We start from the raw sequence: 12,517 nt of genomic DNA, 5'->3' as shown, positions 1-12,517 counted from the left end.
TGTGGATCAGTTGGTCACCAGCAAGTTACTAGACAGTCAGTAGGTCGACACCATTAGGTTGACATGAGTCTAGGTCAACAGGGTCATTATGTCGACATGGGGTTTTTCACTGTTTTAAAAAAAGAATCTGGTAATGTATGGGAACAAATGACAAATCAATATTTGCAACCAAACACTGGAAAATGGACAAAAACAATTCTTTGGGGTACTTCTTTACTTTCACGGCGCCAGCATGGCGCCGTGCTACTTCCGGCTTCTACGCTCGCCACAAACTATGTAAAATAAAGGAACTTAACGCCATGCCAACATGGATAGTTCATACCTCCACTATCCATGTTGGCATGGAGTTGATTTTAAATAGTGTGGCGAGCGTAGCGAGCCACCGAGCCCGCAGCGTGGGCGAGCGAAGCGAGCCCCGCAAGGGGACTCAGACGCATGGCGCCATGCAGGCGCCGTGAAAGTAAAGAAGTACCTTCTTTGGATAAATTTGTATGATCTTAGATTTAACTAATTTGAACGACGATTGACTGTTTTTCAGTACTTGGAATAAATGTTTGATTGTCATTTGCTTCTATACATTACCAGCTTTTTGTTCTCCCCAGACAGATTGGACAGATAACTCTTTAGGTGTGTCTTCAGCTTTGGAAAATTGTTTTAAAAGGGGGAAGTCATTTCCAAATGATAAGATTTCATCAGTGATAACAGTCAGCCAATGTTTTGCATTTACACTATTTTGTGATTTGTTTTGACACAAGGAACTAGATTAAACATTAACTGCTCACTCAAGGTAAACCATTCTGGTCTGTTCTCCGAAATACATGTGAAGAATTGCAATTCTTTATAAGAATATGTGTGAAAATAACAAAGAAGAAGAAAAACAATTTAGTACATTTGTGTACAAGGATCCATGCATCAGGCATCCATCAGGGTAAACTCTTATTTTGCCAATCCCTGAGTCGGGTGATCTGCATAAACCAACATGTAATAGCGTGTACACATGGCACAATTTTGCTTGCGATTCAATACAGATTTGATTGGGATCGAATGGAACTGTACTCAAAATGCATTTGATTTGGCCCATATAGTGCAGATCTGTACTATATAGTCTTTTCCATAAGACTATTCTATTGTATAAGACTATTTTTCTATTCGATTCACACCCGAGTGCGCACGAGGATCGAATCTACATAAAATACTGGTTAAAGCATTCGACGTGCATTCGATTTCTATTCAATTTTGCTTCTATATGCAAAATCGAACAGAACAATAGTGCATATCTCACTGTGTGTACGCACTATTAGTATCTATTCACTGATTCCAACCCAAAAAATTACGTTTACAATACCAACTTCTGAAGCCTGATGATCAAAATACAGACAACGCCCGAAGGGATGTATTAAAATTAGGCTGCGAGAGGGGACAATGGGGCAGATGTATTAATCCTGGAGAAGATATAAACTGGAGATAAAGTGAAAGGAGATAAAACACCAGCCAATCAACTGTGTTTGAAAATGACAGTTGGGAGTTGATTGGCTGGTGCTTTATCTCCTCTCACTTTATTTCCAGTTTATCTCTTCTCCAGGCTTAAAACATCTGCCCCAACGTGTGCTGAGTGATCTGTCACGGCCGGTGAACACTGGCGATGACTAGATTTATTATACTGCATGCAGTATATATCTAGTCAGGCGATAACGATGCGTGGGACCACGCATTGCTGTGGGCCATACACATGGAGCAATCTGAGCTTTATTTCTAAGCGATATAGTCAGGTCCAGGGCCGGATTAAGATTTGTGGGGGCCCAGGACAACACAAGGCCAGTTGGTCGGTTAGAGGCACAGTCCCACACAGACACACCATCCCCAATCCCCCCAGACGGTGCCTTGCAGGGATCGGTGCTGCACTGGGTCCTTGCGGCAGATGGGAACTACTAGTTCCCATCCACCGCAGGGACCCCGGGGTGGACCTCACATACACCTCAGGGACACGCTGCCTGGCACCCACCCGCCACCGCCGCAGCAGTGGGGTAATCCGCCACTGGTCAGGTCACTTAGAAGTGGGGCTTTAAACACCCCATGTGTATGGCCCATCAGAGTTAGGCTGCGGGAAGGGACATTTAGAGCCAGGGTTAGAATACGCACAAACATGTGTTGGGATTCTGCAGTCGGGATTGTAGTCATTGGCTCACCACCAGGATATTGTACCCAATCAGTCCCATCCTGTCACAAACAGCCTTCTACAGAAAAAGGTGAAGAGCAAGGCCAGTTTACGGGAGGATAACCTTTGTATAGTATATACTAATTATGCAGTATTTATCCAATTTTAAATGGTATACATACTACATATTAATGGGAAAAATACTACATAAAAATGATATACAGAATACTAAATATTTATGGCCTATGGAGTTATTATAGGGAATTCTGCTGTAGAGAAGGACTTGGGGGTCAACATAGATGAAAAATTGGGTAATAGGGCACACTGCTCAGGTGCAGCAGCAAAATCAAACCGGACACTGGCATGCATTAAAAGGGGAATGGATTCAAGGGATGCCAAAGTGATAGTGCCTCTTTACAGGGCATTGGTGAGGCCACACTCGGAATACTGTGTTATGTAGTATTTATCTCCCATTTTAACACAATAGCTATTCCATTATAATTTATGAAATGGCGAGCATGGCAGCCTGAACGAGAACAAGAAAGCAGGTCCAATAAATGAGAAAGGAAAACCCACATAATTGTAAATCAGTCCGGTCATAATCTAGACATTATGACCGGACTGACTGACAGGGCACAGCCTGTGACCCTGGACTGGACTTGCACAAGTTAGCAGTCTTCTTGGATAAGTGCAGCGCATGGAAATGGCACTTGATGTCCCATTTTTTCACATGCAATAAATTGCATGACATTTCTTGCATGTAAATGTCTTAACCCTTTGAGTGCCAACATTTCAAAGAAATGTGCAAAATATCTGCTAAAATGCCAGCGTCCCTCACATTATAATGTTATATCAATTCAAATAAAAAACATTGTGCAAAAAAAAACAAAAAAACATGATATTTCCTATATAAAAAGGTAAACATTACAGGTCATTACTTTGAGTAAAAATGTTTGGTGGGCAATTTTCACACCAATTTTGATAAATTCACTTGGCACTCAAAGGGTTAAGGGAAATCAGATGCTATACATCACGGGTGCTAAAAAGTACCCGCGATGTCCACCTTAAGGCTGCACATACGATTTACTGTACTGTATCTTATGTGCAGCACATCGGACCTCAGACTCGGACATGATGTGCATAGGACTGCGCACCTGGTCGATTCAGATGTCAAACGCATGCAATCTGGCCTGATATCAGCCAATTTCTCAGCCCGATCTGTCAGAATCGGGTGAAAACAGGCACTAGTGTAGGGCCGTTACGTTTTCATCCTGCGCAAATGTGATCCAGGGGTGAGAAAAACATGTAAGGAATTTCAGTCTGCTCGTGGGATGAAATCAAGGCAAGGTATATTTTAGGTGTACAGAATTGTGTTACAGATTTATACATTTTGTGGGGCAGTTTCCTACTTTGTCTATTGATTTTACTTTTTGTACAGAACATCCTGCACTGTCATTATAAAAATACGATTATACTTCGACATCCTCAGGAGTTTTATACACACATGAAACAAGAGAGCCAAGATTATCATGCAAAACAGTGAATGTAATTACTGTTTTGATTCCTATTTTATAGTAACATTGTTTCCAAAATATACAAAGAGCATAAAATTGAAAAAGATATAGCTGCCATTTCAATTTGATTAGAGGTGGACAGATCTATAAATGCAGTGTACACCGTACTTGTCTTAGTCCCTTAGATTGTGAAGTTACATTTCACATAATTGGTAACATTTCTGTTTTTAGGCCATTTTCAGCACCGTTTTCAGATTATCTTTGTTTTGTTCCAGGTGATCTGTAGCAGGAATAGCTCATCATGAGGGAGTAGGGTTTGGGTGAGGGCCAACTCCTGTACTTTTGATTAACTGTAGACTCCACAGAAAGGATACAAACACCAATTAGGACAAATAGTTACATTTCTGCAGTCAAACCCAAAACACATGATGCAGATCTTTTTGTTTGAATCACACCTAATGAATATAGTTCATATCATCCAAAGGGGTACCTTATATATTAAACGTTCACCGTGCCCGCTCGAACCAAGCATATGCAGATGCTAAAAATATCGGTCCGCCATGCAAACACGCAGGGGATCAATTCAACTAGAATAACCCCCATACCGTGATGTTTGAAAATGTACTGAAATCATTTTGAAACAAATATCATCATTTTAAGCTGCGTTAATTTGTATAGAAATTAATGAGACTGATTTTTCTCCTTTAACGGAGAAGGAAAAACCCAGTGCTGTGGGTTTCCAAAACTTTTGCCTGCAATTGACTATTTCCCCCTATCCTCCTGCAACGATGCTTCATAGTAATAGTATGCCGGCGCCGGGATCCCAACTGCCTTCAGAAGATCTGTTCCGGAACCCTGAATAGATAAGGATGGATGCAGGAACCCTGACAGTCTCTATCTCTATCAGCAGATATGCAGACCGCTAGCTTTCAAAGGTGGAAAGGGTTAGGTTTAGGCCAGGGATGGGGACCCTTCGGAACAACAGTACCCAGCATGCCCTGCTACAATTTTTCTATTTGGCAATGCTAAACCTGTTGCAGGGCATTCTGGGATGTGCAGTTCAACAACAGCTGGAGGGCCGAAGGTTCCCAATCCCTGGTTTAGGCACTGCTGAGGGGAACTAGGGCTAGGTTGGGGGAAGGTTAGGTTTAGGCACTTACGAGGGGGTATTAGGGTTAGGGTGCAGGGTGGGGATGTTGAGTTTGGGTGGCAGGGGTTAGGTTGATACAAGGGAAGGTTGCAGGGGAAGGGACCTTGCGTTCCAAGTCCCTGCCAGGGTCTTATTTATCCCATAGATTATATATTACATATAGACACACAGAGGTTTATTTACTAAGATGGGAGTTCTATTTAAGATGGGATGTTGCTATGGGCAACAAATTAGATTATATTTTCGGTACTTGTGTAATATTTTCATTGTATTGCATCGCACTAGAATAGAATAATAGAATAGAATGCCCCGCGAGGGGACGCAGAATACATGTAAAGCAATCTGCGTCCCCTCGCTGCGCTCGCCACGCTTCGGGCTCGGTGGTTCGCTGCGCTCGCCACACTATATAAAATCAACTCCATGCGTAGTTGGATAGTGGGGGTATGAAATCACCCATGGGTGACTATACAATTAAAAATCTGGTCTTTACAATGAAAAAAAATCGTGCGCCCAGATAATACACAAGTACCTTATTTTCTTCTAGAAGGTGTTAAATAAATAAGTATCTGATTAGGATCTATCAGATTCTTCTTATTTATTTAGCCCCTTCTAGAAGAAAATATAATCTAATTTGTTGCCCATAGCAACATCCCATCTTTAATAGAACTCCCAACTTGGAAAATAAACCCCACTGTATATGCTGTTCTCCATGTAATGCTATTGACTGTAAAACTTGTCGCTTTGTCAATCTATGAGGCACAAAACAGGATAAACCCAAAAGTGTGATACTGATGCCCTATTCCTGCAATAGGAAGAGCAGCATGTGTTATACGCTGGGTACACACTATACAATTCGTGGCACAGCCGATACCATTAACGATGTCTGCAATGTGACCAGACAAACGATCTATCACTAAAACACTGAACAATATAATTTAGTGACATCACGAGAACTCCGCCAAATATGCAGTTGCTGACGATCAAGTCAGATTTGACTTCAGGTTCAGACAACAAGTGAGAACGATAACAACGCGCAGGAGCATGCATCATTAACAATATAGTGGGGAGAAACTAAATGATATGCATGATAACATCGTTAAAGAAATCATTATTGTGTATACGGTTTGCAAATATATTCTAGGTTTTACCCAGCTTTAGAGGATAGCTATATACAAAAACATAATCAAATGCTATATATTAATTATTTAGTCAGTCATGGGGTTTCTGAAGTGATTTCTTCCTTTTGGGTAGATGTATTAAGCCTGGTGAAGTAATAAAGTGGTGATAAAGTAGAAGTAGAAGGTGACATTGCAGCAGCCAGCCAATCAACCCCTAACTGCCACATTACAGACTAGATTTAAAAAATGACAGTTATGGGTCAAAGGCTGCTTAATTTATCTGCCCCTTTATGAGCCATTTTGTTACATACCTGTTTCACCCACCAGGTAAAAGCCACCAACAGCTGTTTTCTATATGCCCTACCCATAGTACTAATAAAGGTAGCTTTGTTTTCCTCTTAATAGAGGGGAGCTTAACATTCAATTTCAGTTGCACTATGGGGGTTATTCAGATCTGATCGCTGCTCTGCTAATTTGCTGAGCCATACGATCAGGTATGTGCCACCCAGCCAGCCTGAAATCCTGCCTCGTGCAAGCCTTCTGCTGGATCGGCGATTCACTACTATCCATTCGCAAGCCGCTCATTCAATCTCAAATATTTTTCCTCTGTGTGTAACCAAGGACTTACTCGGCAGCTGCGATAGAAGCGGCCGGAGCCGACGTCAAACACCATCCCCTCAAACGCCTGTGTTTTCCCTGACACTTCTAGCAAACCGTCCGGATGACAACCAAAAACGCCGGCTCTCTTGAGTACAGCCAGTGATAAAAATAATTATCAAGATTAAAGTATTGTAACTTAATTTGTTAATTAGTCATAATATTTATAAAAATGTATATATATATATATATATAGATAGATAGATAGATAGATAGATAGATAGATAGATAGATAGATAGATAGATAAATGGTACAGTGCAAAATCACAAACCAACCAACCGTTTGTGATTTTGCACTGTACCATTTGCACTGAGACCTGATGAAAAGACCAATATGGGTCTTGAAACGTCGTCTTAACCTGGTGTAATGAATTTTTTACCTATACAAATATAACACTGAATTTAAAGCCCGACGAGTGCCGCCTCTTCTTTCTGACAGAACACCCGGCTGGGTACTGGAAGAAAAACCTGCGTTTGTATATCCTTCTATTGGAAGGCACCCCGGCATTTGTTTTATTCATCTCGAGTGCCAAACAACTCCGATACTAGATAGATATAGATAGATATAGATAGAGAGATAGAGAGATATAGAGAGATATAGAGAGATATAGATAGATAGAGAGATAGAGATAGATAGAGATATATATAGAGAGATAGAGATAGATAGAGATAGATATAGAGAGATAGATATAGAGAGATAGATATAGAGAGATAGATATAGAGAGATAGATAGATATAGAGAGATAGATATAGATAGAGAGATAGATATAGAGATAGAGAGATATAGATAGAGAGATATAGATAGAGAGATAGAGATAGAGAGATAGAGATAGAGAGATATACACACACGGTACTTGTGTAGTTTCACGGCGCCACCGCGCGCACAGTCTGTTAGAAACTTGGCAGCTTGCCAGCCTCTGTGCGCGTGCCGCTCTAGCTGTTCTCAGCGCTACGTTACCAGCGTAGCGTGTGCGCGTGCCACTCTAGCTGTTCTCAGCGCAGCGCTACGTTATCAGCGTAGCGTAATGTACCCGCTACAATTGAGACGCTTTAGCGTCTGAATCCCGAGTCCTTGCAAGCCGCTAAGAAGGGTGTTATCTGTCAACTATTTGTCAGCTCACCTTCCCCGGCGTCCCCCGCCCGCTGACCCTGCCCGGAGACTGCACATAAGATTTAGGAAATCTTATGTGCAGCCGGTGCGACTGCCCGACTCCGATCCGATGCGCACGGGACCACGCATCGGTTAGGATAGGGTGTCAAAACATGCGATTTGGGACGAAATCACAGCACGATTCATCCGAATCGGGTAAAATCGGGCCCAAATCGCATAATGTATGGGGGCCTTTACTTCACATCACCCTTTATGGAATCTGTCAAGGCTTGTCACTGCCAGTATACTAAAGCCCATACAACCAATTATGCTACTTCACACCTCTTTCTGATCCCACTCTTGACCCCAGAGTTGTTGAGCCACATGTAATTTTGTTGGTAACAAATTTGTTGAGGGTACTGTACATCATGTGCAACAATATGACCCATTTTGCTGTTTATAGAATTCATATAGCACAACCTGGTTAATGCATAAACTAATATGTGATTACTGACCTCCTTTCAGTGAGCCAATCGCAAATGGCTAACGTCAGAGTTTTTTAAGCTAGCCACACATTGGCAGTCACATAACATGACTCCCAGTGTTAGTCCCAATAAAGCCCTGTACACATGCATAGATTTTTCCCGATTTTCAAATCGATTTTGCTTATAGAAGCAAAATCGAATCGAATCCTAAATGAAATCGAATGGTTTTTGTGTCACTTTCGATCTACATTCGATTCGATGCGCGCTCCCGTTTTCACAAAATCGAACAGAAAAATCTACTGTGCAGCCAAGGAAATATCGAATTCAATCTAGTAAATCGAATGTGTACAAATGTACCATAAATGTATATCGAATTCGATATCGAATTCAATATCTAATGCAAAGGTACAGATCTAATGCCAAATCGAATAGAAGATCTAATGCCAGATCTAATAGAAAATCGAATCTAACATCGAATCAAAAGCAATTCGATGTGTGTGTACAGGGCTTAAGTCTGATTATACAAGCTGGACACAGTAAAGCTGTGTACACATGCTTTGATTTTTCCCTGTTTTCGATTCGATTTTGCTTCTAGAAGCAAAATCGAATCCACATCGATTGGTTTTTGTGTCACTTTCGATCTACAGAAATATCTACTGTGCTGCCAAGGAAATATCGATATCGATCTAGTAAATCGAATGTATATCGAATTTGATATTGAATGCAAAAGTACAGATCAAATGCCAAATCAAATGGAAAGATCTAATTCCCGATCTAATAGAAAATCGAATTTAACATCGAATCAAAAGCACATTGATGCGTGTGTACAGGGCTTAACACTAGATACTGCACAAATCAGCAGGAACACTATACTAGAGAAAAAAGTTGCTTAGAAGATCTTCTTCACTACATACAAAATCAGATCATAATTTTAGATATGAAAAAGATATTAAATTAAAGTATAAGACTGGGCGATTTTGAGCTAAATGCAGATCAGTTTTGCTGCTTTCAGCTCAAAAGCCACCCAGTGTGTACAGCCCAGCAAGTGAGCGGGGATGCACACTCCCACATCATCGCCACCTGCAGATGAGCGGCAGGTGGGGTAGACAGCTTTCCACAGCATCCTGCTATAAAAAGCCATCCATCCCCAAGAAAAAAAATTGATTAGACGGTAAAAACACCCAGTGTATATGCAACATTAGGATTATCTTGTTAGTACCTTTCTATGATACTTAGGGGTAAATGCATTAGGATGTTGCCCATAGCAACCAATTTATTTAGCACCTTCTACAAGATAAAATATATAATCTGGTTGGTTGGCCATAGCAACATCCCACCTTCAATAGAAATCCTATCTTAGTAAACTTTTCCCTTAGCTTTTACTCACACATGGTGCATGGAGCCAAGATGAACAGAAGTAGCTTGTCAGTTTGCTAAAAACTATGATGATAACCATCATCAACCCACAAAATGGATGCCTTCAATGTGAGAGTGATGGAGGAACCAAGATTAGAACCAAGGAATAGATGTATGAATCAGTGATAAGGGAGGCGTGAGCCAGAGGAAAATGGTCCATGGCAACCAGTCAGCACTGAAGTAACATCTATAATTTGCATACTATAAATTATACAAAGCAGCTGATTGGTTGCTATGGGCCACTTATCTTCCCTTAACACTGCTTCATTCACATTGGGCAGGATGTTCTAACCCCTACTGCCCACCTCTGCATCGAAACTAATCGCATATGCTCTAACACAGGCATGTCCAAAATATGGCCCTCCCGCTGTTGTGAAACTACACATGCCAGCATGCATTGCCATAGTTTTAGCATTCCCTAGAAGCCAAACTGTTGCAAGGCATGATGAGAATTGTAGTTTCACAACAGCGGGAGGGCCATAGTTTGGAAACACCTGCTCTAACATATGTGATTAGTAAAGCAAAGGACAGCCTTCACACAGTGCTGCGGGGAGAAGCCCATAGGCTTCTACAGGGTATCTACAACAAAAGCTGGCGATTTCCTCAGCAGCGCTGTTCCTGGCGCATGGGCAATAGAGTATGCGAAAATGCAGCAAAATCCCTGATTGCGAAAATGGGTCCGAAACATGTGGTACACGATACCCTCAGTCATTTGTGGGATACAAAATTAATAGGAAGAGAAGTGTTGCCAGTCTTTCTATAATAGAATTCAGTGTACTGCATGCATAGAGGGTCCGAAAATGCTGGTACTGCACATGATGCAAAGGAGACTTATTTAGGGGCATAAGATTAGGCCTGGATCAGCAGCTCACATGGACCACAGTACCTGCCCTTTTCTCTACCAAGAGACATTATACGTTTGTAGTGAAAGCAAAGTGGCAATGCACAATGACATATCCCAGAGGATTATATTACCGCTGATTTATCAATTACAGACTCACCTTTCTATTCCCCTGATGCAAGGTAGTGGGAATTGACAATGGCACAGCCAGCAAACACATGATATATTTTTTTTGAAGGTATAAATATCCCATAAAAATGCTGCAAGATTGATTTTGTTTTACAGTCTCTTTGAATACATATCGTCCAATATTCTGATGATTAAATATCCAATGCTTTTTCATCCACAATCTGCCCAACTAATTTCTGCCAATGAAACACCCCCCTTGACTGCCGCTTGGGTGGGGTATCACCTTTATGGTCATCAGAACTGCCAGCAACTACCACATCATAAGGAAATGGACAACACAGCAGACACGCACACACATAATTACAGCAGATAAATATTGGTGTACACTTACAGTAAATGCTGCATTTATATTACAGACACTTCTTGCAATCACACTACATACACCAGTAATATACACATGCATCAGATGTGAAGCTTAGGGCCCAGACCTTCATGGACAGACAGTACACACTGCCTTGTACAACCAAATGTATACAGTGCAGGGCACACTGCATCGGTCTGCAGGCCTTTCATGCAATATAAATGATCTACAATCAGATACACAGGGCAATCAAAAAGGCTCAAGGGCAACATACAACAAATACAGTATAGAGAAGGGCAATAGTAAGCATCTATTAGTAGATACTTTATGGCAGGATGTATAAAGCCCCCACAGACTGAAGAAGCCTTACCTAGCAGCAGCAGTCTGTGCGTCTGCTTGTATTCCCTCTTCTGCTCCTTTAGTACCCGGTCTATGCTTTTGCTGACTTTTTTGGCCTCCTTCTCAGCCTCCTTCTCCTCCAACCGGAGTTTGTCCCATCCTTTCTGCAGTGGATACTGCTGGAGCATTTGCTGCTGCAGCTGCTGGGGCTGCTGTACTTTGCTGGGTTTGTGCTGCTGTTGCTGCTGCTTGCCGTCCCCGGTGGTGGTGGTGGTGCTGCTGCCTCCTCCATTCTGTAGCAACAGCAGCAGCCCATCCGGACTGTCCCCCCTACCACCGGGCTTACACTGGTCCCCTCGGCGGGGCTGCCCATCCCTGCATTGGGCATGAGGCTGCTGCTGCGCCGTTTCCCCTGTAGATGCTCCCGGCCGATGCAGATCCCCATGCCGCAGGTCCCCGGCTCGCATGGGCACTGACAGCTCCGGGGGCTGCTCTGTGTCCGAGTTGGTGGCAGCATTGGAGATGGAGCCGCTGGGATCACCGAACAGCCGCGGCCGGAGGCTGTAACACAGCCCCATGGCTCTGGCAACCTACACGTGCTGTGCCCCGGCGATCAATAGCAGCAGCAGATCGATTGCCAGATAGCGTGTATAATAGCAGCAGATCGGGGGCGTACAAGGGTAGGCGAATGGACGCAGCCCGGATTCCTGATGATATAACAGATGCTAGAACGATGTCAGTGTGTGCCGTGATGTGATCAGCAGGATGGAGCTTAGCTCTTCATTATCCACACGGGAATCCCAGGAGCAGGGGAAGCAGCCGGGATCCGCTCACATTCCCAACGTGCCATTTTGCATTTTCTCCAGTCGGCTGGTGCACACATCCACACACGCAGCAGCAGCAGCAACACCCGCCGCCGGATCACCTGACACTCACACACTGCTGCTGCAGCTCACTAGTCTCCCTCCACTGTACTGGACTCAGCAGCAGCAGCAGCGCCAGCGAGTCGGTCCACCTTACCGTAAACACTGCAGCGTGCGCACGCAATCCTGAGCCAGCGTGTGCAAAGCCAGGTCCGTGCGCCACTCTATACCATAGAATACATCCATGTTCCCATGCTGACTCCTCTACACATTCTATTCACATTCTACTAGAGAACGTTAATTTTAGCATCTGTATCCCAATATAGTACAGTAACAGGTGAAGGTGTATATATAGTCTCATCTTCCATCAGAACCTTGTATACATACACTGCCTTGTAG

The 12,517-nt window shown here is 42.8% G+C and overlaps 1 protein-coding gene across 1 annotated transcript in view; it reads right to left on the bottom strand.

The window, feature by feature from the left end:
• Positions 1 to 12,242, bottom strand: part of GNAL (G protein subunit alpha L) — a 283,334-nt gene extending 271,092 nt beyond the window's left edge. Inside the window, exon 1 of the mRNA XM_083187665.1 lies at positions 11,287 to 12,242. Coding sequence (XP_083043791.1) covers positions 11,287 to 11,833 — 547 coding nt within the window. The 5' untranslated portion in view covers positions 11,834 to 12,242. The remainder of the gene's footprint in view (positions 1 to 11,286) is intronic.
• Positions 12,243 to 12,517: the final 275 nt, after the last annotated feature.

The sequence above is a fragment of the Crinia signifera genome, chromosome 5 (assembly GCF_055691185.1).
Source record: "Crinia signifera chromosome 5, ASM5569118v1, whole genome shotgun sequence".
NCBI lineage: Eukaryota > Metazoa > Chordata > Amphibia > Anura > Myobatrachidae > Crinia > Crinia signifera.
Note: the sequence above shows the minus strand (reverse complement) of the source record. Positions and strands in the feature narration are given on the sequence as shown.